The following is a 27,770-nucleotide window of genomic DNA, read 5'->3' as shown; positions in this document are numbered from 1 at the left end:
TTTCAGGGTTTTCGATGTATGGTATCATATCATCTGCAAACAGTGATAGTTTTACTTCTTCCTTTCCAATTTTGATGCCTTGTATTTCTTTTTCCTGTCTAATTGCTCTGGCTAGAACTTCCAACATGATGTTGAATAACAGTGGTGATAGTGGACATCCTTGTCTTGTTCCTGATCTTAGGGGGAAAGTTTTCAATTTTTCCCCATTGAGGATGATATTAGCTGTGGGTTTTTCATATATTCCCTTTATCATTTTAAGGAAGTTCCCTTGTATTCCTATCCTTTGAAGTGTTTTCAACAGGAAAGGATGTTGAATCTTGTCAAATGCCTTCTCTGCATCAATTGAGATGATCATGTGATTTTTCTGCTTTGATTTGTTGATATGGTGTATTACATTAATTGATTTTCTTATGTTGAATCATCCTTGCATACCTGGGATGAATCCTACTTGGTCATGATGTATAATTCTTTTAATGTGTTGCTGGATGATTTGCTAGAATTTTGTTGAGGATTTTTGCATCTATATTCATTAGAGAGATTGGTCTGTAGTTTTCTTTTTTTGTAATATCTTTGCCTGGCTTTGGTATGAGGGTGATGTTGGCTTCATAGAATGAATTAGGTAGCTTTCCCTCCACTTCAATTTTTTTGAAGAGTTTGAGCAGGGTTGGTACTAATTCTTTCTGGAAAGTTTGGTAGAATTCACATGTGAAGCTGTCTGGTCCTGGACTTTTCTTTTTGGGAAGCTTTTGAATGACTGATTCAATTTCTTTAATTGTGATTGGTTTGTTGATGTCATCTATTTCTTCTTGAGTCAAAGTTGGTTGTTCATGCCTTTCTAGGAACTTGCCCATTTCATCTACATTGTTGTATTTATTAGCATAAAGTTTTTCATAGTATCCTGTTATTACCTCTATTTCTGTGAGGTCAGTGATTATGTCTCCTCTTCCATTTCTGATCTTATTTATTTGTGTCCTCTCTCTTCTTCTTTTTGTCAATCTTGCTAAGGGCCCATCAATTTTGTTGATTTTCTCATAGAACCAACTTCTGGTCTTATTGATTTTCTCTATTGTTTTCATGTTCTCAATTTCATTTATTTCTGCTCTAATGTTTGTTATTTCTTTCCTTTTGCTTGCTTTGGGGTTAGCTTGCTGTTCTTTCTCCAGTTCTTCCAAGTGGACAGTTAATTCCTGGATTTTTGCCCTTTTTTCTTTTTTGGTATAGGAATTTAGGGCAATAAATTTCCCTCTTAGCACTGTCTTTGCTGCATCCCATAGGCTTTGATATGTTGTGTTTTCCTTTTCATTCGCCTTGAGATATTTATTAATTTCTCTTGTAATTTCTTCCTTGACCCACTGGTTGTTTAAGAGTGTGTTGTTGAGCCTCCACATATTTGTGAGTTTTCTGGCCCTCCGCCTATTATTGATTTCCAACTTCATTCCTTTATGATCTGAGAAAGTGTTGTGTATGATTTCAATCTTTTTAAATTTGTTGATACTTGCTTTGTGACCCAGCATATGGTCTATCTTTGAGAATGATCCATGAGCACTTGAGAAAAAGGTGTATCCTGCTTTTGTGGGGTGTAATGTCCTACAAATGTCTGTTAAGTCTAGCTCATTTATTGTAATATTCAAATTCTCTGTTTCTTTATTGATGCTCTGTCTAGATGTTCTGTCTATTGATGAGAGTGGGGAATTGAAGTCTCCAACTCTTATGGTAGATGTGTCTATTTCTCTTTTCAGTATTTACAGTGTATTCCTCATGTATTTTGGGGCATTCTGGTTCGGTGCATAAATATTTATGATTGTTATGTCTTCTTGTTTAATTGTTCCTTTTATTAGTAGATAGTATCCTTCTTTGGCTCTTTTAACTGTTTTACATTTGAAGTCTAATTTGTTGGATATTAGTATAGCTACTCCTTGTCTTTTCTGGTTGTTATTTGCATGAAATATCTTTTCCCAAATTTCACTTTCAACCTATGTTTATCTTTGGGTCTAAGATGTGTTTCCTTTAGACAGCATATAGAAGGATCCTGTTTTTTAATCCATTCTACCAGTCTATGTCTTTTGATTGGGGAATTCAGTCCATTAACATTTAGTGTTATTACTGTTTGGGTAATACTTTCCTCTACCATTTTGCCTTTTGTATTTTATATCTCATATCTAATTTTCCTTCTTTCTACACTCTTCTCCACACCTCTCTCTTCTGTCTTTTCGTATCTGTCTCTAGTACTCCCTTTAGTATTTCTTACAGAGCTTGTCTCTTGGTCACAAATTCTCTCAGTGACTTTTTGTCTATAAATGTTTTAATTTCTCCCTCATTTTTGAAGGACAATTTTGCTGGATATAGAATTCTTGGTTGGTAGTTTTTCTCTTTCAGTAATTTAAACATATCATCCCACTGTCTTCTTGCTTCCATGGTTTCTGCTGAGAAATCTACACATAGTCTTATTGGGTTTCCCTTGTATGTGATGTATTGTTTTTCTCTTGCTGCTTTCAAGATCCTCTCTTTCTCTTTGACCTCTGACATTCTAACTAGTAAGTGTCTTGGAGAACGCCTATTTGGGTCTATTCTCTTTGGGGTGCGCTGCACTTCTTGAATCTGTAATTTTAGGTCTGTCATAAGAGTTGGGAAATTTTCAGTGATAATTTCTTCCATTAGTTTTTCTCCTCCTTTTCCCTTCTCTTCTCCTTCTGGGACACCCACAACATGTATATTTGTGCGCTTTATATTATCATTCAATTCCCTGAGCTCCTGCTCAAATTTTTCCATTCTTTTCCCTATAGTTTCTGTTTCTTTTTGGATTTCAGATGTTCCATCCTCCAGTTCACTAATTCTAACCTCTGTCTCTTGAAATCTACTATTGTAGGTTTCCATTGTTTTTTTCATCTCGTCTACTGTATCTTTCATTCCCATAAGTTCTGTGATTTGTTTTTTCAGACTTTCCATTTCTTCTTTTTGTTAATTCCTTGCCTTCTTCATGTCCTCCTTCAACTTATTGATTTGGTTTTTGAAGAGGTTTTCCATTTCTGTTCGTATATTCAGAATTAGTTGTCTCAGCTCCTGTATCTCATTTGAACAATTGGTTTGTTCCTTTGACTGGGCCATATCTTCAATTTTCCTGGTGTGATTTGTTATTTTTTGCTGGTGTCTGGACATTTAATTACCTTAATTAGTTTATTCTGGAGATTGCTTTCACTTATCTTACCTAGGGTTTTCTTACTAGATGAGTTTGTTGTCTATCTGTTCATTGACTTCCAGTTCAGCTTTTTCTGGGCCTCTAGCTTAAGTTTTGTTTAACAGAGGGTAAATTTTCAGTTCTTATTTTCTTGTTTCTTGTCCTACTTGTAAGGTACCTGTATTAGTTAGGGTTCTCTTGAGAAACAGAACCAACAGGGAACACTTGCAAATATAAAATTTATGAAAGTGTCTCACGTGACCGTAGGAACGCAGAGTCCAAAATCCACAGGGCAGGCTGCGAAGCCGATGACTCCAATGGATGGCCTGGACGAACTCCACAGGAGAGGCTCACCAGCCAAAGCAGGAATGGAACCTGTCTCCTCTGAGTCCTCCTTAAAAGGCTTCCCATGATTGGATTTAGCATCACTAATTGCAGAAGACACTCCCCTTTGGCTGATTAAAAATGGAATCAGCTGTGGATGTAGCTGACGTGATCATGACCTAATCCTATGAAATGTCCTCATTGCAACAGACAGGCCAGTGCTTGCCCAATCAGATGAACAGGTACCACAACTTGGCCAAGTTGACACCTGTCCCTAACCATGACAGTACCTTTTCCCTCCCTACCCTTAGGAGGGTCTACATAGGTATTACAGACTTCAGCCGGGTTTTCCCGGACTAAGCTGGCCTCCTTTTGGGGGGAAGGAATCACCTGCATCAGTTTTCCCTGAGTGTGAGACCCAGCAGGTTGAAAGACTTTCCTGTGATGTCTCTGGTCTCTGTTCTTCTTATCCTGCCCAGTATGTGGCGCTTGTCTGTCTGCGGGTCCCACAAGCAAAAGATGTTGTGGCTCCTTTAACTTTGGAAGGCTCTCCCTGCTGGGGGCATGGTAGAGACAGAGGAAAGGTTGTAGGCTGGTTTTAATGGCTTCAAATTGCGAAGCCCTGAGATCTGAATTCCTTGAGAGAGGGATTCCATCTGAGTTGTGTTTCACCCCTCCCGTGGGGAAGGTTCAGATGGGAGACAGACCTGAAAGAAGCCTGTTTCTGTGTTTGGGGCAGTTACAGCCTGTGTAATCCCAGCGCTGAGACCAAAGGCAACCAAGCCTCCATAGAAACAGCCGCAGAAGGCTCTGTTTCGTCCCCTTTCGTCTTTTTCAGTTAGCCCAATAGGTGACTTCTGCCTTGATCAGTTTCGCCTGAACTGGGGGCATATTTTTAATAGTCAGAATTTGTTTATTAATGCCACTATTGGTGTTTGGTTGGACTCAGTCCCTGCTACTGTTGGAGACTCTTTCCTTTCCCTCTGGAAGTCGCCTGTGGGGGAGGGGTGCCAGGTGCCAGCCACCACGGCTTGTGGAACTCACTGTTCTGGAGACTCGGAGCCAGCCCGGGAAGCTGTCTGTGAGGGAGGGGCGCCGGCCACCGCGACTTGGGGAACTCACTGTTCCGGAGACTCGCAGCCGGTCCAGGAAGCTGCCTGTGAGGGAGGGGTGCCAGGCGCCGGCCGCCGCGGCTTGGGGAACTCACTGTTCTGGAGCCTCGCAGCCAGTCCGGGAAGCCACCTGCGAGGGACGGGCGCTGGCTGCCGGCCGCTGCGGCTTGGGGAGCTGCGCGCGGCTCAGGGAACTCACTGTTCCGGAGGCTCGCAGCTGCTCCAGCTGGTCCAGACTGGGGTACGCTGTGTGTCCAGTCTCTGTGGTGGCTCCGGAAGCTGTTCTGTACTGTTTCTGGTTATTTAGTAGTTGCTCTGGAGGACGAACTAAAATGCGCGCACCTTACTAAGCCGCCATCTTGGCCCCCCAGTCCCTCATTTAATTTTTACAAACACTCTTGTGAAGTGAATAATATGGGCATCAACATTTTCCAGATAAAAAAGGAGATTCAGAGAGCTTAAGTCCCTCACTAATGTCACACAGCTGATTGGTGTCAAGCCACACAATAGGAAAGATCCCTTGCTAGACATATTCATCAAATATCCTGGAGAGAATCAAGCTTCGAAATACAATTAATAGTATTAATTCCATTTTAGAGCACAGAAAATAGAATACTTGGGTGTTAATGGATCCATTAAATTCCAGTTTAATTAGGGACACACAAATCAATAGGCCAAGCCCTTGCTCTTGAGGTTTGCTCTTGTGAAGCTTATGCATGTAGTAGAGAAGCATAGCCTACTTATACACACTCCTAAGAGTTACTTCCAGAGAACTTCTTTTTTGCGCAGATGTGGCCTCTTTCTCTCTAAGCCCTATCCTGCACATGAAATCACTGTCCTCTCTCCTACAGGGGACATGACATCCAGGGGTGAACGTCTCCCTGGCAGCATGGGAGATGACTCCCAGGGATGAGCCTGGCCCTGGCACCACGGGATCAACAATGCCATCCTGACGAAAAGGGGGAAAAGAAGGGTAACAAATAGGGTATCAGTGGCTGAGAGAGTTCAAATAGAGTTGAGAGGCTACTCTGGAGGTCACTCTTATGCAAGCTTCAGTTAGACATTGATACCTGTCATAGCTTGCCAAACCATTCCTGCTAATCCTAAGAAGACCTAGGGTGTTATAAAAGACTCTGCAAAGGTTCCATGCACAAGGGTAACCTTCTAGAAACGTACAACTTCCAAATGGGTCCCCCGACCAGGTAAGTCCAGAAATGCAGAGGGGCCAACCTCTCCAGAACATTAACTAGTTCCATCCCCCATCCCATATTATTGACAGCCCCTTCCAACATGAAAAGTTAGAAGGGGCATAGCTCAAATACTCCGAAAGACTGGGAGAAAGATCAAAGGTGATGGGGGGATTATGCAGAGAAGGTAGGGTTTAACAAACGAGTATGACTGCTGAATCATTACACTGATATTTCCTTTAGTCTCCAGTATCTTAGAGCAGCTAGAAGTAAAAGCCTAAAATTGTGGAATTGTAACCCATACTAAACTCTGAAATCTGTTCTACAATTAATTGTTACAATGTCCTTTGAAATTTATTGCTTTTGTATATATATATATATATATTAATTTTCACAAAAAAAAATCCAGTTTAATATTTTATTCTCAGATTTCATAGGAGTGATGTAGAAGGTGCTACTTGAAGGTTTCTGCAAAAATGTTCTTGAAGATACTGACTGGTTTCTTCTCAGGGCTCTTTATGTAAGGGTGTATGTGATAAATCCCCTTGCATGTATCTCTCATGTAAAGCATGTATGCTTTTTTCTATCAAATAAGAGAAGTTATGCCATATACCCCTTTCTGCCTTGGTTTCCAAGAAGCTCAAGTGGTGCATATAATGCTCCAATGTATTAAATATCTTTACTAGACCACTGGCTCAATGAAATGATACCCTTTATTGCACAGTAAGATTCTTGAGCTCATTTTAAAACTTTATACATGTGTGTATGTATATATGTATACATATATATATGTGTGTGTGGGTATATATATATATGTATACATATATGTATATATATGTATTTGTGTTAGCAACTATACTTTCATTTGAAAGGTGGCTAGCAATGTGCAAAGAATTCTCATATGCGCTCCTCCCTAAAAAGACCCCAGTGAGTTTGGGAGGGCACATCTCATTCCCATTTGACATTTGGGGAAACTGAGGTTCATCTGACAAGTATTCAACTATCATAGCTGAGAAATGGCAGATTTCATTCTTAAACACATGGATCCAGTTTCCAGATTGAGGGTTTTCCCCACTTTTCCACCAATTGGACTGAGTTTGGAGAGCTTTCCATTTGGGAAGGAACTGATGGGGGCAGAGGTTCTCCTACGTGGACACCTAGGCTACTAATTCCATAAGTCTTTTTGGAAATTGGATTTGGAGCACTTATATCTCAGAGTTCATGCTGACAAGATTGCATATTATCTGTCAACATTTGGAAAACCTTCATTTCCTTTTCCAAATGAGTTTAATGCATATTTGCATGGGAAGGGAAGTGTTCCTGGTCCTTCAGTTCTCTGGAACCTGAATGTTAGGTTATAAAATTTGCAGTAAGTGTAACTGAATGAAAAAAATAAATTTGCAACTTGGGAGAGGTCATCCTGGTATTTGCACAAGATGACACTTGGGGAATTCCTCTTTCATCTGGAGAAAGAAGTGTGAGCTCCAACAGGAGAACAACATGAGGTCAGAACTTTTATGGGCCTGGAATAAGACTCAAATGGTATAATGGGGACCTGGAAGTACATATGCCAAGGGGAAGTGTTAGTCCTAGAAGGCAGAATTTACTGAGGACTGGGGAGGAGGTCTAGGCAGGTAAATGGGACATGGGACCCAGGTTCTGGTGACACATAAGAATTAGGACGGGACATTAACCAGACCAAGGTTTTCCAGAGTGGTTACAGGAAGGTTGTAATACTAACTCAGGGTTTTCAAATCCAAGTCTACGCCTCTCCTCTTCCAAAGGGCTGCTACAGAGTCAATAAAATCCAGAAATACGTTCTTAACATAGCAATAGATGTGGGGGTCCTTCAGTTCACGGTTTGTTAAGTTGGCCCAGTCCCTAACGAATGGGGCAGATCTAAGGCATTCTGAGGCCCCTCAATCCCAGTGCATTCCAGAATTGGAAGAACCACTGCCTTTCAGAGTGGAAAAATCACACATGTAGTATCAGACATTTCTTACCATCTCTCCATGGAGTTAAAGCAAGAAAGCTCTACTAAGATCTCTATTTCAGTATGAGGTAACTGAGACATCAAGAGACTCAAAGGTGCTTCTGTTGGTTCATCTATCTATCAGGGGAAACAGAACCATTTTGCTTGTGAGTTCAGTCAAGGAAATAGTGTAAATGATAGCACATTGCTTAGTGTCTGGAACAGAGCAGGTGATCAATAGAAAGTTCTAATGATCTTGTCATAGGAACTGCACAGATGTTTCAACAGTGGGTCTGAGTATTATGAAAATTTGAAAAGAAAGCTTAGGGTATAATAAAATCAAAAATTATAATATGATTATTTAGGTGTGGTGGTCATTAGGGATGATTCACAAAAATTCCAGCTCTTCTTCAGGCAGATGGTTAGAATGCACTGCCTCATTCCTTTTGAAGCCATGGCCAATGGGATGTGAAAGTGCCATGTATCATTTATTCATGGAGCCTCTTCGAGCCATGCCCTGTTTGCCATATTTCTCTTTCTCTGCCTCAGAGATTGTGGAAGCATGTGTCAAGCTCTACCTTACACTAGCCTTAATAGTCTTAATAAGTGACTATTAAGAGCAGAAACTCGGGTGGGCCATGGTGGCCCAGCAGGCAGGAATGCTTGCCTGTGATGCCAGAGGACCCGGGTTCGATTCCCGGTGCCTGCCTATGTAAAAAAAAAGAAAAAAAAATGCAGGCGTAAGAAACAATTTTTTTCTGGAAACCCACTGAGATTGTGGTTGTTTGTCATTACAGCACAGTTTAATTTATCTTGACCAATCTTATAGTCCACCTAATGGGCTGTCCATGATGCAAGCTGTCAAGAGATCTCTTGTACTGTCTTAACTCCAAACTGCATGAGCTAGATTCTCCCACATCTCCTCATCCTATAGCCTATCTGAGTTTTTCTTATGTAACTATGCATATAGTCATTGAACTAATAAGAGAGACAGGAAGTGGGATTGGGAGAGGCAGAATCATACCCAAAGGACAAAATCTGCTGTGGCAAATTCAACAGCAACAGATGTCAGGTTTGAAACCACATGTGAAGAGTTAAGCAAAGAGGAATAAATAAGTTATAAACCAACTTTATCTTGGTTGCTTCAAGGCTGAGTCACAGACATGGGTCCTGAGACCCTCCAGAGGTAGAAGGACAGACACTTCCAGGTGGAGTCTACTGGACAAATTTGTATATGTGAGGTAGCAATGCTCTAGTCTTCTCCAAGGAGAGGAGTCTCAGGAAAACAGGAAAAGGAAAATAGACCAAGTATTACAACTGCAGCAAATGCTTTTATATGCATTATCTACTTTCCCCAAGTTTTGTGGAGGTAGACCATTAGTCACACTATAAAGCTTGAGATTCTAGGTAACCTGTTCAAGTTCACACACCTGGGAACAGCCACAATTCGAAGCTAAGTCTGTCTGATCCCCAACTGTCAGTTCTTTTCATCCCACTACACCAATGCCAGGAGAGAAAACCCATCCATGTGCAAGCATCCTTCTAACAGTGCTTGGGCAAAAGTAAATATAATTTCCTCCAATTCACTCAGAGACACAGACTTTTCCTAACACAGCCCTACTCAGATCATCCCAACTATCATAATATGGTTACAGTGCAAACATGGTGACCCTTTCAACATAGTATCTGACTTCCAACTGCTTTAAAGGGGCAACTGAGTTCAGGAGTTGGAAAAGAAGGAGAAAAAGAACAATCATCTTTTTCTTCCCACTTATTTAACTCAGCATTTGGCGGAGGCATCATACAGGTAAAGTTTGCCACTGCAAGTTGAAAAGGATATGGCAAGGAAAGCTTTTTCTCTCTCTATAAATAGAACACACACAACATCGCCCAATAAAAGGTGGCTGCTGATGGATAGTTGCATGAATTCACCACACTTGTTTTGCATCAACCACTAATTATGGTCCTTTCAGCTTCACAATCGTGGCTAATGGTGATGGGGAGAAGAGAAGATTCAGCAGCCCTCATTCTGGGACTAGTGGGAAAGAAACAATGCAAAACTGTGCCCACCTGCTGTTTACAACTGAGACAGCTACTCTGGGTAGCATTTGGAGAGTTTGGAGGAAATCAAGGCTTCCCAGGAGTGTGGAGCTTGGGAAATGAGGCATCTGGAGGAAAGTCTACTAAGACGAAAGGAAGGTCTTTTAGGGCTCATCTGTCTGTGGTAAAAATGGCTCAGAACCATATTTCTCCTGCTACACTGAATGGAAATTCACACTGTATTGGCATTTTCTGGTAACTTTCAGTGTTCAAATTTTTCTCAATCCTCAAAATGATCATGTAAAGCATGCATCATTACTTCAATTTTATAAGTGAGGAACACTGAGACTCAGGTGGCGAGTTTATGCCCTCCTTCACCCATTCATTCATTTATTGATTCATCAAATGATTATCAAGTATCTACCGTGTGTTCAGCATGGAGGAAACAAGTAAACAAGACAGACAGAGTTCCTAAATCCTGAAATTCTTGCTCTGGTGAGGGAGGGATACACTATACAAAACCATGTGCAATTAAAAATTATGCCCTGTGTTATAAAGAAAAAGACCAGGTTTCTGTGAAAGTAAGTATTGGGGTGGGAAGCCCTAAGATAATATGATTGGACTGTCCTTAGAGGATGTGACATTGCAGCTGAGCCCTGGCCTCATGGTGCACAGTGTTCTTGAATTTATTCCTGGATTAAAACCATTCATTGATCCCTATAGAGTTTACAAAATGCCTTTATCCTCATTCCAATAATAGTCAACATGGACTGAGTGACCTACGTGCTCCTAAACCTGGCAGTTAATTCGTTCACATATTTGTTTATTTTTGGTCTTCCCATTAGAAGGGAGACTCTATGAGGCCATGGGTTTTTGCCTGTTTGGCTCACTGCTGTGTTCCCGGTATCCAGAGAAGTACCTCACCTAGAGTCTGTGCTCACTAGATGTTTCTTCATGAATTAATCTATCAGATCTAACTATTTTAATAGCTTGCTTAAAGTCCACAGCACCTGGGGATTTCTGCCCAGACAGCCTGATTATAGAGGGTCAATACTTCGCCACGCTGTTCAATTGCCAACCCATCCTTAATATCCTAGAACAAGGACATCGGGACTGAGAGTCTCTTACCTTGCTCCGCCTGAAGCTTGCAGGTAAGCTGGGAAGACTGAAACTGACTGAGAATGAATTATTCAGCCTGACATACAACCATCCTGCAACAAATGGCTATTTTTAATTTCCTTTAGTTCTATATAACTTTGCCCTGTCTTCTGTTTATAAAGTTGTGTTGATATGAGCTTGTTGAAATCTGGGATTTTGTTTTTTGTTTTTGGCTCCAGTTTTTTTTTTTTTTTTTTCTATTTCCCTTCTTTTAAGAGAGTAGCAAAATCCTGCTTCCTCCTTCAATCAAATCTTTTTTTTTTTTTTTAGTCCTTCTAGCTTGGTTTACAGTAGGTGATTTCCATATTTACTTATACTTTCCTTTGTTTTCTTTCTTTTCTATGTAGATTGTTGGGGGTGGTTTTTTGGCCTCTTTTGTGTGATAGATTGGAAGGCTGGATTTATGTTTAAAAACTATGCTTCAAAAAAATTCTCTGTGGAAAAAAACAACAGGAGTTATTTATTTCTGCCTGTCTAGAAAAGAAAATTAGCAGATTTTTACTTACCCTCATCAATCCTCAACTTTTTCCCAGTTTTTGTTGGCATAAGAGTGAATTGTAGAACCAGGTCACAATAGTTAATTTTCCACATTATGCATCTTCTCTTTAAGTAATTATTTTTTACATTAACCTTCTGTTTTATAACATATTTAGAGCAATTATTTAGCATTAATGCTATATTTAATTAGTTTCAGTGCTCACTGTGGGTCTTTTTGTCCCATTTTTCTCTATTTGTGACTTTTTTATTTTGATTCATTGCTCAGTCAATTGCTCTTTGAATGATTTATTAGAAGCAGGGCAAGGGAGAGCCCCTGGATACAGAGAAGGTCTGTGATGCATTTGCCCAGGAACAACTACTTGACTGATAAGGAATTTGTGGGCGCTAACACTTTCTCACCCTAAAATCCTCCAGGCTTAACTGCATTGCCTATAGGTCTTTATGATTTGGGGAATTCTAAGAGAGGCCAGGCAGAGATTTGCTAGATTTAGGGTGGCTTTTCTGCTCCTACAAACCTTTCACCCAACTCTTTTCAGCAAAACGTAGTATTAAATAAGGCGATATGAAGCAGAGTGCAGTTTTTGCTCTTGAGTGCCCTGCTTCTGCAGTTTTCCCTCTCTTGGTTCTCGTGAGACTAACTGCACATCCAGGGTACCTGATAACATTCCTCTGTTTCATTCAGGGAAAATGAGTTTCAAAATGGGAAAACACACTGTGTGGTGTAGAAGGGATAAGTAGTTAAATAGCTTCGTTCATCTCAGAAGCACTTTTGGATGTGGCAGCTCCAGAGTGCGGTGGCTTCTTCTTGATGGCAAAGTCCTGTACCTTGAGGAGGGGTCTACGGTACAGAGCTTGGGGAGCAAAACCTCCTGTCGGTCCTCCTGTCTCTTTAACTCCTGTGCTCAGGATCCATCTGTGTGGGGGAAATTCCCTCTGGGGGTTGTTCGCCAATTTATTGGGCTCTATCTACTTGATCTCTCAGTAAGTATTCTGACTCTACAAGTGGGAATGTGGTGGAAAGTGAACTAAGTGCAGCTATGTCTTCTTCATCACAGCCTGGAAACCCATCAGCACCTCTAGATGTGTTGTCCAGAGCAGGGAAAGCTACACTTTCTCAGACAGTTGTGATGAGCCAGCCATCCGGGCAGCCTGGGGTGTGGAGAAGTAAGGAAGACAAGATGGGCCCTCCACTGTCTCTGCCTGTCTTTACGTCCTCCTCCTCAATGTGGCTGCGTGTTTCATGGAGAGGAATGACCAGGTGAACAGGTGGGGGGCAGCCTGGCAGCTTCTCTCTGTAGTTTTACGCTCCCTGAGCAGTGCTGCTTGAACCGGTAATAAATGCAGAATCGAAATACCAATATGGAATTTAAATGGGGATGTAGCCATTCTAAATGTTAATTAGCTCCTCACACCAGCTTTCTCATAAACAATGGCTGCCATTGACAGACCAAACTCTCTACCTTGGCCACCCAGAGCCTGCACAGTCTGTTCCCCACGTACTTCACCAAAGCTTGCTTTTGTCTCAGCTTCCCCTTCTCCAGCAAGCTCCTACAGCCCCAGACTCTCTGTGGGTCATGGCGCATGCCAGACTCCCCTACACTTCCATAAGCTCTTGCAGGCCATGTTCTACGTATTCCTCATAGGGGCCACAGGGCCTACATACTTCTCATGTGAACTGCATATGCCAGCGTTCTTATAGGTTTGCCGAGTGAAAGATGGCAATTCAGACTATGTCTGCAAAAGCATCCAGGATGGAAAATACAGACGTGTGTCATAAGAGGAACTGCAGAGGTTTTGCTTCCAGGAAAATGTCCAGATGGATGACATTCAGATAGAGGGGAAAGAAATGGTAGGAGAGATCCTGATCTTTATGTAACGACGAGAATACCGCCTGATGGGGAGGCTGGTAGGTTCTCTGAGCCCTAAAAGTGTGGACCGAGAACACTGGGTAGAAACTGTGAGAAAAGAAGTTTCCAAACTCAGTGCAATAGAAAGCTGCCTTAGAGTCACAGGTCACCAAAGAGCAGCAAAGCTGCCTTAGAAGGAAGTGAATTTCCTGTCAATGGAGGTATTCAAGAATAAGCACGAATGTCAGTTACCTGCGATGTTGATTGGAGCACTGTTTTGTGTCTGTATGGGGATGGGGGGCAGGTATTAAATGACCTTTCTGACCTTTCTGTTGTGACTGACACTAATAATTGATCAAAGAAAGATTTTACAAAAAGACAATGGCCCTGTCTTCGGGAAAAAAATTTTTTTCTAACATGACTAATGATATTCACTCATCAACTACAGTATGCACAGCGTATAGATACCAAATTGATAGGCTCCCTAATATTATTATATTATATAAAATTATTATAAAATTGTCATTATAGATGAAGAGACTAAAACTCAGATGAGTCATGTGACTTACACAGGGAAAGTATGTTTTTTGGACTCTAAAGCCTGGAGAGCAGAAGGGGTGAACAGACTTTCTGTAAAGGGTCAGAGAGTAAATATTTTTGGCTTAGTGGGCCATACAATCTCTGTCACAACAAATCAACTCTTTGATTGTAGGGTGAAATCAGGTACAGACAATATGTAAATAAATGGGCTTGGCTGTGTTCCAAGAAGACTTTATTTATACAAACAGGCATGGGACTGGATTTGGTTCCAGGACCTTAGCTTGCTGATGCCTGCTCTAAAGTCATGCCACCTTCTTATTTGAGGAAGGAGAAAACAAAAACAAGGAAAGGAATGGTCTGCATACTTACTCCATTTGCTTTGCTGAGTGCTTGGAAGTAGATGCTGTAGCTTTTCAGTGGGGAGAGAGGGGGGTTCCAGTAGCCATTGTATGTCTTGTTGTCACCCACTGTAAAGGGCTGGGTGACGGGGAGGTTGGCAGGCTTCAATTCAGCAGCAAAGTAGTGCAGCGAATCGAGGCTTGAGGCGTTCCTATAGCTCACAGGGACAGAGAAGCACTCAACAATGTCCGCGGCCCTCCGTGACTTCTGGAGTCGTTCCTCCTTGACAACCAGCTGATAAACACTGGACAGAAAAGAAAAGAGGCAGATGAGACAAGCTCATTAGCTCTCAGGGCATCAACCCAACTTCCCCGTATCTGGATACATCATCAACATTTCTGTTCATAACTAAACCTCACTCCTGAGCTTTAGTCTTAACCCCATTCATTTCTAGAAGGCCATTTCCACTCAGATGTCTCAAAGCAAGTTCGGGGACATGTCCCAAACTCAACTCAACCCCAATCTCTACAAAGCTACCTGTTCTTCCTTCTACATTTATTTCTTTAATTAAAGGTATCATTGTCTACCAAATGGCCAGATCATGAGTCTAGGGATCATCATCAATTCCTACCTCCTTAGTTCTCATTCCACAACCACCTCATTAACTCACAGAAGTCTCCTGTGGGCTCATTGCGAAATGCCTCTCCTTGGTCCTTTGCCTTGAGTCATGGATTCCAGATATCTATGCAATAAGGTCTTCTAAAAGAAGAGCACTTATTATAGAAAAGTACAAAATGTGGACATGTCAAGATATGGAAAAATATTATCCAGATTTATGAACTGTTGAATATTTCTTTTTACAAAGTGTCTCCCACACATTTGTTGGTATCTAATAAAGGCTTGGCCATCTTTATTCACACACTAGTAACATCTTTCATCCTTCTAAGTTGAAGGGAATAATGAGATCGCTAAACAGGAGCTCAAGGGAATTACTGTTTATCTTACAAGTCATGTTGACTTACTTCATCAGTGCCTCACCTGGCCCTCTCCTCTTTCCCTCCTACTGATAATGCCTAGTTTGGGCACTTCTCCACTCCTACCTGGATTCTGATGTTCTCTTTGCCTCTAATTTATCTGATCCAATTTTTGGTAAATCCACTGTTTTTCCTAATTATATAACCTTGTCTCTCTTAAGAAACTGTTATGGGTTCCTTAAGTTCAATGGATATAATCCAAACTCCTCATCCTGGCATTTGTGACCACTTGTGGCTAGCTTCTAGTCTAATTTTCAGAAGATTGTCTCATGACGCATTCCACATTCCAGCTGCTTCAGACCCCATGCTATCATACAAACATCCTTTGGATCCCATCCCACACCATCTCCTGCATACGCTTCCTCCATCTCTGAAGCCCTGCAGAGGCCTTTCCTTAAAGACTGAGCATATCTTTCACTTCCTCTATGAAGCCTGTGCAGAGATCCCACCAGTCTGCAGGAATTTTCCCATTCCTCTGTTTCCCTGCAGCCCATTAATCTGTTTAAGATTGCAATAACATGAACAAGGGACCACTGTCTCACTAGCTAGACAGTGACCCTTTGGAAAGTAGGATTGTAGCTTAGTCATCTCTGCACCACTTCCCCCCCAGGCATAATACCCAGCAGGATGCCTGACATCCAGCAAGTGATCAATGAATTCTTGTTCAAGTGAATCAAATTGAATTGAATTAAAATTGAAAGCAAGCATGAAACCAAACCTGACTGGATGCAGAAACCCTAATCAAGATAAACAGTGATTCCCCTGAGCCCCTGTCTAGCAATCTCATATCATTCCCTTCAATTTAGAAGGATGAAAGATGTTGCTAGTGTGAGAATAAAGATGGCCTAGACTTTACTGCATACCAACTGTATGACAAATGTGTGTGAGGCTCTTTGTAAAAATATTCAGAAGTTTGTAAATTTGGATAGTATTTTTCCATATCTTGGCATGTTCATATTTTGTACTTTTCTCTAATAAATGCTCTTTTTTTTTTAAAGACTTTATTGAATAGATATTTAGAACCCATGACCCAAGACAAAAGACCAAAGAGAGACATTCCCAAAGAGCCCACAGGAGACTTCTGTGGGTCAATGAAGTGGTTACAGCAATGGGTCCAAACCAATAATTTAAAAATGCCATAGTTACTAGTGCATGGTTTATAAAAATGGAACATGGTAGGAGTTAAAAGCCTTCAATCAGACTGTCCATCTGAAGATATATGGTAAAGCAGCATAGCTTGGGTGGAGACAGAGGCTCAGGACTATTTCATAAGCAAGAAAAAGGCTAAGAAGGTACTATCCTCAGGAAATATGGCACATTCAATATGGCAAGTCTTGAATCTCCTTCAGCGTTCAAAGTCAGCCATGCAAATGGGAAAGGGATTATATGCTGCCCTTGAGTGTGATATCTGAGTGGGGGTGAGGACAACCCAATATGCATATCAGACAGTGCTTGACATAATGAGTTGATTACATGAAGGGCTCCAATATGTGAGGGGAAAGGGGAAAGGGCAAAGAACATTGAAGAACAAAGGAGTGATGGCATGAAGCAGACAACCTCTTCGGTTCTCCTGCTGAGGACAGCACTGGCACCTAAGAATCCTCTGCATTGGGTTTGGGACATACATCTATCTAGCCTTCAAGCCCTTCTAACCATAGAGAAGAGGCCATTAGCCTCATCACCAGTAGTAGGGGTCGGAAAGTGCTGTGGGCCCCTGCTTAACCACCACTTGGGTTAATCCTGTCTGCATGAAAAGACCTCAGTCCACTGCTCTCAACCTACCCTGGAACCTTGCTGCTATCCTTGCCTCCAGACTGAGACCCCATAGTCTCGGGGATTTCTCTGGTGCCAGATCTCACTCCTATTGTCCTGGCCTTCATATAAAGGGATCATGAAGAATCACAGGGTTGGCCTTAAGTACGATCTGTGGCTGCCATGAGATTGTGTAACTGTGGACAGCCAAGCAGATGGGGCCCACCCATGGAGGGAGTACAGCATCTCTGCCGGGTCAGACTGTCACCCACCCACCTTCTCCTCCCTACCAATCTGATTGTTGAGTATCCAATAGTCAATTCAACAGCCAGATTACCAATGAGGATATTGAGACCAAGAGAGGTTGGTGATTATAAGTATCAGATGGCTAAATAAAGGAATCTGGACTTCTGATTTATAGTTCATACCCTTTTTTCTTCTCTACCTTTCTTTTTTCCCCATAAACCAACAAAGCACACTTTACTTGGCAGCATAAATTGCTTAGCTCCTTCTTGCCCAGCCTCATCTGAAATCATAAAGAATAGCAAAGGTATTTTTGGATTAAACTTTGCAGGCAACATATGGCCCCACATACAATTGGGATTGATGTGCCAAAGTATAGCCAGCAGCTCCCTGAGGTGCACTGTGTCTGCAGCTTGTCCACTCAGAGGCAAATCTGCAATTGCAGCCAGAAAGATGCAAACCATTTTGTCATATAAATCTGTTTGACAGTGGATTCAGCTTCTCTGAAAGCCCAGAGCATTCGATTAAGGAGAAGGAGAGAAGAAACAGTAATTGTGAGTCGCGTGACTGTTTTTTCCCTGACACATATACTTCAGGAAAGGATGGGGCAAAGAAACAAGAAACCGGGTATTATTTTTGTTTCTGGTAGTAACTTCATTCTCATGATCATTCTCTTGAACATACATTTATTTTAGAGCATGCTTTTTTTTCCTGCTTGCTGGTAACGATAAAATCATACCTAAATGGGAATAATTCCACAAAAAGTTGTATCTCCAGCTCAAAAGAAGCAGTTACAATAAACTATTCAGGATCATTTGTAAAGAGAAGAGGCACTTTTCAGTAGAAAAGTCCTGACAGCATGAGAGAAGAATGACTTAAAATGCTCACCTCACAGCATACAGTATTTACTTACACATTCCCCCCTCCTGTAAAACTCTCTGTATTTTTCTCAGAAAGAAGATGGATCTTTATGACCATTTTCTTTTCATAACTTGTCCTGAGGACCTGCTCTTGCAGAGACCTGAAAGGTATGCTTTGCTCATACCCCAACTAGTTCCCAAAAAAGTGGCTGCTGCAAGTCAAGGGCAGTTTTTATGTTCTCCTCCTTCCCTGGCTTTGGTTTCCTAGCTCTGCAGCTCACCTTTGATGGCCATCATTCATTTTCTTTGCTACAGTGACAGCATCCACTCCCTCAGCCACCCGACTTCCCAGATCCACCTTGCCAGCAACCTCCAGCTTTGGTCCATCCTTTAGTTTCAGCATCTCCTGTCATATGAGGCAAGGACACTCTGCTTTGGTCCCAGACCCCCAGACCTCCAGCCTATAAAAGACAGTTGCCTGCAGACACTTTAGAAGCAAAGCTGGCAGGGTTTCCCCTGAATGACCTTAGAGAATCCTGCTCCTTAGTCCTCTTGTTCCCTCTGATTCCTCTATTGGTTTAGATGGTGGCTTGTTCTTCTCTGACCAGGCACCACTGAGAAGGACCAGGGACCATGTATCATTAACGTTTCCTTTGCCTCCCTTTCTAGGTCCAGGGATTGTGTCTCTAGCCTGGGGCTGAATCCACTGACAATGAAGAGATCAGGTACAGATGGAGGATATGCTTTAGCTTATAGGCAAAGATCACTTGACTTCAGAAAGGGGCACACTTTAGGCCATGTTCTCCGAGGAAAAGGGATGTCTCATGTCAGGTTATTCTGGAAACAGACTCTGAACCAAGGTTGCAATGCTCCAGAGAGACATAGCACCCAGACACTGCCAGCTCTATTTGTGGGTTAGGCAAGATGGTTCTGGAAGCTGACCTTCTGAAGAAAGTCAGAATTGAGAGCCACTCACAGCAAAATACACAGAAGTTGCATGAAAGGGAAAATGAGGGGGCAGTGTCCCCAACAGGGTGCTTTTGACCAATGACCACATGAGACCTACATAATGCAGAGACCCATTTGGGGAACATGTTTTTTCAGCCATTATTTCTAGCCCCACTCAGCTGTGGGACATGGTGCCTTCCCATCGATCACAGTGGTTTCTTCATCCCCAGTTTTTCAAGCGACAGTAGGGAACAGCCATTTGGAAATGTAGGCGGTTGCCCAAGGTCAGTGGTTCCCAACTCTGGCTGCACATTAGAGTGATCTAGGAAACTTTTCAAAATGCATATTCCTTGGCCCCACAAAAGACAAACAGAATTAGAATCTCTTGGGGTGAAGCCCTAGCATCAATACTTTATAAAGTGATGCTCTCCAGAAAGTTCTAATGGGCAGCTATAAAATCACAAACCTAGGTGATACTGATGTTTATACTTTTGCCCCAGCAGCAGTATTCTCTTCCCAGACATTCCCAGTTCCCTTGAAATTGATTGCATCATTCAAAGTCCACTAAAGCATTAATTCCAAAATTATCAGTACTCCTGAATCATTATCTATCATGTTTCCTGATTTATTTCTTCTAAATTCTGTGCCATTCACACAATAATTGTTCCATAAGTACTTATTAAATAAGTGAATTTACAAAACCTTAAAGCTGTCTACGCACATTAAGTTCTCCCACTATGCCTCAGTGCCTTTCCATTTCTTGTTCCATCCACCCAAGATGGCTTTTCCCTTCTTCACCTTGAAAGATTCTCAGCTAATCCAGACCCATTCATCTATTTTCCTTTACGTGGAGCCTCTCCTGACTTGCAAACCAGAGCTTGTTTCTTCTTCCTCTGTTCCATACCTTGATCATAGCTCCCACTGCTGTGTATTGCAAAGACTGCTTCACTCACCAGAAAATGTTTACTGGGCAGTTACTATTTACTAGGCACTATGCTGAGCTGATTCCATGCGTTGTCTCATTCGAATTTCACGATAATGCTAAGAGGCATATATGATTAATTGCTTCAGACAAAATAAGAAATCTGAAGTACAGAGAGGCTCAAAAAGTTGCCCAGGGTCACACAGCTATTTGAACAATGAGACCAGGGTGTGACACAGCAGTCTGACCCCTGAGCCCTCCATCTTAACCACAAGACTATACTGTTTTTTAGCACACCATGACTGAACCATTATCTCTAGCTTACTCCAGCAAATACTTTGATTTTTTTTTTAATTAAAAATTTCCTGTTAAGGAAAACACTTAATAAAATTTAGAATGTAGAGGAAAGGAAGACGAAGGCTTCTATTATTCAACCACGCTAATGCAATCATCAATGCAATGTTGGCAAACTTTCTACCATTTTTTATTCTTGTGCAAGAATAAACTTCTGGTTTGATATTGGAAATCAATGGGGAAAAGCCTTCCTTTTTAAGTTGATCTTACAGCCAACTTTGTAGGTGTGCATGTACAATTTTAATATTATACACAAAATACTCCCAATATCATATATTTGTAACTATTCCAGGAGGTCTGGTGACCTGGTAAACTTATTAAGCAAGAAGCTTTCAATCTTGGTGCTGCTGAGAATAGACAAGGGTGCAAGGTCTTACCTCAAACGCACTGGCCAAAGATGACCTGATTCACTGAAACATCCTCTCCCAAAAGTCTACTTGACTGAGTCATCTACAGGAACCTGTGGACCTTGGTTGGTCACGGTCCTGACAGTGGCCTTCAGGACACGGGGAAATGCACTCCCCATTGAGGCCATCTTGACCTTGTTCTCTCTCATGTAATCTCTGTACTTTATAAGGTTCATGTAATTTCCCAAGTTGGTATGGAGATTCTTTGTCTCTGTATTTTTCTAGATTATGCTTGTGTCCTCTGCTAAGCAAGAAAGCTCTGAGGAAAGGTCCCAGATAGTTACAATTGGCATATAATATCATGTATAGATATTAACACCCCTAGTCATCGGAAAAAGATTACTTGGCAGCAAGTAAAAGTCTCTTTAATAAAGCAAGGACTTATACAACTCATTTTCAGTGATTTTTAATAAAGCTGATTAAAAGACAATATCAACATGTATAAAACTGCTTTCTAATCCCAAATCTGCTAAGATATACAGTGTGACCTTGGGAAAGTCACTTAATCTTGACATTTATTGCCTCTCTCCGTCCCTCTTTCTGGTTTTACATGCCCATCCCTCAGCTTCTGGGTTCTTTGCTGTTACTAGGGGCTGTGGACTTCTTCAGAATATTCCCTTGAAACTATTGGAGCCTCCTTTGCCTGTAAAGAGGCTTGGAAATTCAAGCTTTGCCCTCTCACCGTCCCCTACACCCAGCCAGCATTTGCATGTGATTGCCTGGGGCAGAAGTGAAAATATAAATTCAGCTCCTTTGCCTCAAAGGGAACAAATTCAAAGTGTAATTCACTCCGAGCTCCTCACAGGGTCATATCCTTGTTTAGATTCTTTGCCTTCCCTTTCCTGCTTCCCTCTGTCCCTTACTGGTTTCTCCTGGGAGGACCCCTTAAAAAACTCATTTGCATTCAAGTTCTTGGCCCAAGGTCTGCTTCTGGGAGAACCCAACCCAAAGTAAGGTCTATATTCCTCATTTCCTCATATTTAAAAATTATCGGGTGGGACTTCTTGAATGGTGGAGTGAGGAGCCCAGCAAATTATCTCCCTAAAGCTATGATTAAACTGAACAAAATTAGCAACAACAACCATTTCAGGACTCTGGAATTTGACCAAAGATGTACAACAAATTGAGAAGACTTTATTCGAGTAAAACCATTTAATTTCTGGTAGAGACAGTGGAATTCTGCGATGTTTTTATCTTGGCCTTGTTCTAATTCTCATCGCTCAGGCAGCAGGGTGGGGAAAGCCATGAAAACTAGCAGCTTTATTGTTGGTGGGGTTGGCAGGATTTGGAACAGAGCATGGGAAATCCCCATGTCCCTGAGTGTTGTCATAAAAAGTTGCAATTTGGTGGCAAGTGAACAGGGAAGCCCACCATTGCAGTTAGCCAGGGGTTATGATTCCGGCTGGTCCAAATAACAAATCAGTGGATCAACCAGAAATTTGACAGAGAAATATATGGAATGAGACAGCCACAGTGGCCTTCAATAATACATTTTTTTTTTTTTTTGGTAATCCAGGGATTACCTAAAAAATAAGAAATAAAATCACAAAGGAAATTTTAATTTTTTGAAAAGCTCGACACAACTGACAAACCTTTAGACTGAATAAGAGAAAACCAGGTAAAACAGAAACTACCCAAATCAGGAATAAAAGAGAGGACATCACTATCAGTATAATAGAATTTAAAAGGTTTATAAGGGAATGCTATGAAAAAAACTTTATGCCTCAAAACTTAAACAATTTAGATGAAATGTACAAATTCCTAGAAAGGCACAATTTATAAAACTAACATGAAAAAACAGAAACTTGCAATGAACATATACAAGTTAAAAAAAAAATAAAAAGCAACACTAGTAATTAAAATTCTCCCTACAAGGAAAATCCCAGGCCCAGGTGTCTTTTCTGGTAAAGTCTATCAAATATTTAATGAATAATTAGGTACAATTTTTCACAAAATTATCCAGGAAATATCAGGTGAGGAAACACACCCTGACTCATTCTATGAGACCCTGATATAAAAACTAGAGAAAGAAACTATAATAACAGAAAACTAGAGTTTTTTTGCCTCATGGATACAGTCACAGAAATATTCAAACCAAAGATTAGCAAATATGGGAACATATAAAAATACTATACATCATAAATAAGTGAGACATCCTGGGTATACAAGGTTGGCTTAATATCCAAAAATCAATATAACATAGGATAAACATAGGATATTAATAGAATAGGGGACAGAAATCATATAATTATCTCAACAGACTCAGTGAAAATATTTGGTAAAATCCAACACACATTTATGATAAAAATTCCCAACAAAGAATAGAAAGGAACTTTCTCAACCTGATAAAAACCATGTATTAAATAAAGCTAACATCATACTCAAGGGTAAAAAGCTGAATGTTTTCTTCCAAAGATCAGGAAAAAGGCAAGTATGTCTGCTCAATATTGTACTGTGAAAATTTGACTAAATAACTAAATAAATTAATTAAAAGCACCCACAGTGAACAAAAAGAAATAAACTATTATTTTTCCTGCCTTACTTTGACATCATCTTATATGCAAAAAATCCTAAGGAACACACACACACATACACACACATTCACACACACAACTAGAACCAATAAACAATTTCAACAAGGTCACAGGATACAAGATCAATATACAAAAGTCAACTGTATTTTTATCACTATCGAAGAACAATGTGAAAATGGAAGTAAGTAAACAATTCCATTCACAATAGAATAAAAATAATACTTTGGGGCAATGGGGGCTCAGTGGCAGAGTTCTCTCCTGCTATACCAGAGACCCGGGTTTGATTCCCCATGCCTGCCCATGTGAAAAAAAAAAAAAAGTATAAAAAAATAATGCATTGGAATAAATTTAACAACAGAAGTGCAAAACATACATTAAAAGGTACAAAAATATAGTTGAAATAAATTTAAGATCTTAATAAATGGAGAGACATTCCATATTTATGGATTAGAAAATTCAATATTGTTAAGATAATTCTCTTGAAATTTATCTATAAATAGAATGGAATGCCTATCAGTCCCTGGAAGCTTTTGTGAAGCCCAACAAAATGATCATAAAATATATACAGAAATGCAAAGATTCATGCTAGACAAAACAATTTTGAAAAATAAGGACAAAATTGGAGAACTTATAATAAATCAATAGTGTGCTGCTAGCATAAGGGCAAACATACAGATCAATGAAAGAGAATTAAAGGTTTAGAAATAAACACATTTATGGTCACTTGATTTTTAAAATCAAGCAATTCAATGGGAAAATACTCTTTTCAACAGATGGTGCTTGTTTGATTGAATATCCTCATGCACAAAGATGAAATTAAATCTTTCTCTTAAATGATACACAAGAATTAACATAAATGGATCATGGTCCTAAGTATAACAGTTAAAGCTATTAAACTTCTAGAAGAAAACAGGAAAAATCTTCACTACCTTGGATTAGGAAAAAGAGCATGAAGATACAAAACCAAAAAAGATAAATTATATGTCAAGTTTTTTTTTATTGACCTTCAGAAAACACCACTAAGCAGACAAAGAGAAAAAGCTTTGCAAATCAAACATATGATAAGACTTGCCCCCCAATACATAATGAAACCATAGAACTCAATCATAAGAAACAAACAACCCAAAAGTGAATGAAATAGTTGACTAGGCATTTCACCAAAGATGATATATGAATGGCTAATAAGCTCACATAGAGATCTTCAACTTTGTTCATCATTAGAGATATATAAATTAAGACCACAATGAGGAACCACTACATACCTATACACAGCACTACACACCTGTCTATAATAACAGCGACATAAAAACAAGTGTTAGGAATGCGGAAAAATTGGAACCACCATATATTGTAGCTGGGAAGGTAAAATGGTGCAGTCACTTTGGAAAACAGTCTGGCAATTTCTTAAAATGGTCAACATAAACTTACCATGAACCTAATCACTCCTCCCTTAGGTATCTAATCAAGAGAAATGAAAACATACTTCCGCACAAAGGCTTGTGTAAAAATATTCATAGTTCCATTACTTATAATAGACAAAGTTTGGAAATAAGGTGAATGTCTATCCACTGGTAAACAGATAATATGTGGTTTATTTATACAATGGTTTATCATTCATCAATGAAAGAAACTACTGATAAAGTCTGCAACACGGGTGAAATTCAAAAACATTATGCTTAATGAGAGAAGCCAGAGGCAAAATACTACATATTGCATGATTCTGTTCATGTGAGATGTCAAGAAAAGTGCCTTAATAGAGACAAAAATCAGATTAGTGTTGTTTGGGGTTGTAGGTGGAAACAGGGATAACTGCAAATGGAAACAGAATTCTTTATGGTGTGATGAAAAGATTCTAAAATGTGGTTGTGGTGATGAGGGACCAACTCTATATATTTCCTGAAAATCACTGATTTGTACATTTAAAAAGGTGTACATGAATTATGCCTCAATAAAGCTGTAAAAAAATGGAGAAAAATGGACTGAATAAGCTTGGCCATTCCTTCTCCCTTAAAAAATCTATGCTTTAGCATTCTATTATGCACAAATTTTAATATAAAAGTGTTACAATAAACCATTGGCATTATTGTCCAAGATGTACCAAGAAACAAGTGAGAGTTTTATAATCCCCAGTAGAAACTAGCTTTGCAATTACATTCCCTACATTATAGGTCACTGGGAACTCTTGAGCTGAAATTTACAGTGATATGTCTCAGTTAGCTAACCTTTATACCCTGGCTCTGGGAATGCCTGTGTTTATTCACTATTTGCCTAGTCAAAACAGCCCTCAGAGGAGGCAAGGAAATGGTAGGTGGGGAGTTGGGGATGCATTTGGCCGTCTCGTCTCGTATTAGAGTGTGTAGGTGTGGGTCTTTGTTCAGCATGAGAATAACTGGATGACCTGCCCACTCTGTTTTACATGCATCCATCCCTTTAGCCATCAGACTTGCATTGCGTGGCTACAGAATAGCCAAGTTTGAATGTGATATGGCCCCTGACGACCCATAGTTCAGAATGGAGATGAAGAGCAAGTATTAACTATTCCCCACAATCCACTGGCAGGAAGGTTTGGGAGAGGAGGAGAATTTACAGGACAGCATGAGACTAAATGAAATAAAGTGTCTAAAAAGTGCTTTCCGTAGAGTAGTGTTCTATAAAAGTTGGCTGCAGACATCCCATGATTGCTGTATGCATTCCTATTAGTGCTACCAAATTAGACAACAAAGGACCTTGCTTTCCATTCAGACTCTTCCCTTGTGATTAAATTGCACTTGAATTTGATAAAAATAGATTTTGTATAGAAATGTAGAGGAAGAAATTTATGTTGTGCAAAGGAACCATGTAATTCATCTGAAGAATTCAAGTAAGTCTTACTTATTTTTGAATGAAAGCAAAAAAACAAAGAAACAAACAAACTTATCGGGAGAAACCAGAACTTCTCTGATATTTACAAAAAGTATGACTAGCCTTTGTTAAGTGTGTAGCGGGATTGGGGCAAGTTTTAAATAAAAATAGGGAATTGCTGGTTATTGTCCTCAAGGATTTCATCTCAGTCGTGGATCCCCTCTCTTTCCTAACACCATGCATGTAATCCACAAGTAACTCATTCCTCTGGTTCTCCTTTCACTGTGTGTCTAGAATCTGAGCACTTTTCATCATTGCCACAGCAGTGTCCTGGGTCAAGCACCCATCGTCTCTCGATTGGATTATTGCAGTAGCTGCTCAACTTTCTTGTTGCTTCCTACCTTGCCAACGACAGTCTTTTCTCAAACAACAGCCAGGGTGACTTTTAAGAACATTAACTCAGGTCACCAGGCTCCTCTGCTCAGGGCCATTATACAGCTTCCATTTCACTTAGAGTAAAAGGCAAAAGCTTCACAATGACTGCCAGGCTCTCTTTATGACCTCTCTGACTCATCCCAGCTGATTCTGCCTCTTTGATGTTCCTTGAAAATCCAGGCATGCTCCTATCCAGGGCCTTTGCTTAATTTTTTTCCATGTCATTTGTCACCATCTAGCATACTGTGTTGTGTGCGCACGTGTGCCTAAGAGGTTAAGCTGCTTTTAAGAGAGGACTCAGGGTACTGCAAATGCCAGCTTTCCTTGGGGAAAAAGCAACTGAATAATACTGAGCCAGTGAGGTTATATTTGGGTAGATGACCTTGATTTGGTGACCTTTTCTAAAATAGCACTGAACTAACCAACCAGATTGAGGTTTTAATCCTGGCTCTAGCACTTGTTAGTTTTGTCTGACATGCTGCATGCATCACTTTACCTCTAGAATCTTCCATCTAAAATGGGATAATTCTGGCCAATGCAATAAGACACAAGCCAGAAGAGATATACATTTTAGAAAGGAAACCAATCTATCATCATTTGTAGATAATATGACTGTGACCTAATATATCAAAAGAATCAGCTGAAAGACTTTTAAAATTAATAAAAGAATTCAGTGAAGTGGCTTGATAGAAGATAGAGATAAATAAACTATATACCGTGAATAACAAGCTAGAAGATGTAATGGAAAAATACTTTTGTAATAGAGTCCTTTAAAAATGGCTAAGAATAATACAAATAAGAAATGTGAAGGACTGACAGGAGAAAGGGTAAAAAAACTGTACTGAGTGATAGGAACAAATACCTCCAGCCCCCAGCACAGGGCTTGGCAGAGTGGGTGTTAAATAATTGTGCTGAACTAAAGGCGAATAAATGATGGAAATGCCAAGGTCTTGGATGAAAGCAGGGCATGTTGCAAAGATGTCGACTGTTGTCAAATGGAAAGATTGTTTCCACTAGGAAAAAGCAAATAATAATTGGGGCCATGGAGATGATACTTGCCAGCCCTGGAGATGTAGATGCCTTGGTTTGGCAATTCCAGTAATAATTTCAGTGACATTTTTTGTTTAAAAGAGAAAATACAGTTAAGAACTTTGCTTTTTCAACAGGAGGAATGAGGGTGAAAAACCACTTCTGGATATTACAGCATTTTATACAGTTGTAATAAGTAAACCATGAGTGTGAGTATGA

At 40.3% G+C, this 27,770-nt stretch overlaps 1 protein-coding gene across 10 annotated transcripts in view; it reads right to left on the bottom strand.

The window, feature by feature from the left end:
• Positions 1-27,770, bottom strand: part of PTPRT (protein tyrosine phosphatase receptor type T) — a 1,205,819-nt gene that overhangs the window by 239,878 nt on the left and 938,171 nt on the right. For all 10 annotated transcript variants that reach the window (XM_077168216.1, XM_077168229.1, XM_077168210.1 and 7 more), the window contains one exon: positions 14,223-14,496. In XM_077168216.1, the coding sequence (XP_077024331.1) occupies positions 14,223-14,496 (274 nt within the window). The remainder of the gene's footprint in view (positions 1-14,222; positions 14,497-27,770) is intronic.

The sequence above is a fragment of the Tamandua tetradactyla genome, chromosome 1 (assembly GCF_023851605.1).
Source record: "Tamandua tetradactyla isolate mTamTet1 chromosome 1, mTamTet1.pri, whole genome shotgun sequence".
Classification (NCBI taxonomy): Eukaryota; Metazoa; Chordata; class Mammalia; order Pilosa; family Myrmecophagidae; genus Tamandua; species Tamandua tetradactyla.
This window is presented reverse-complemented; position numbering and strand designations above follow the sequence as displayed.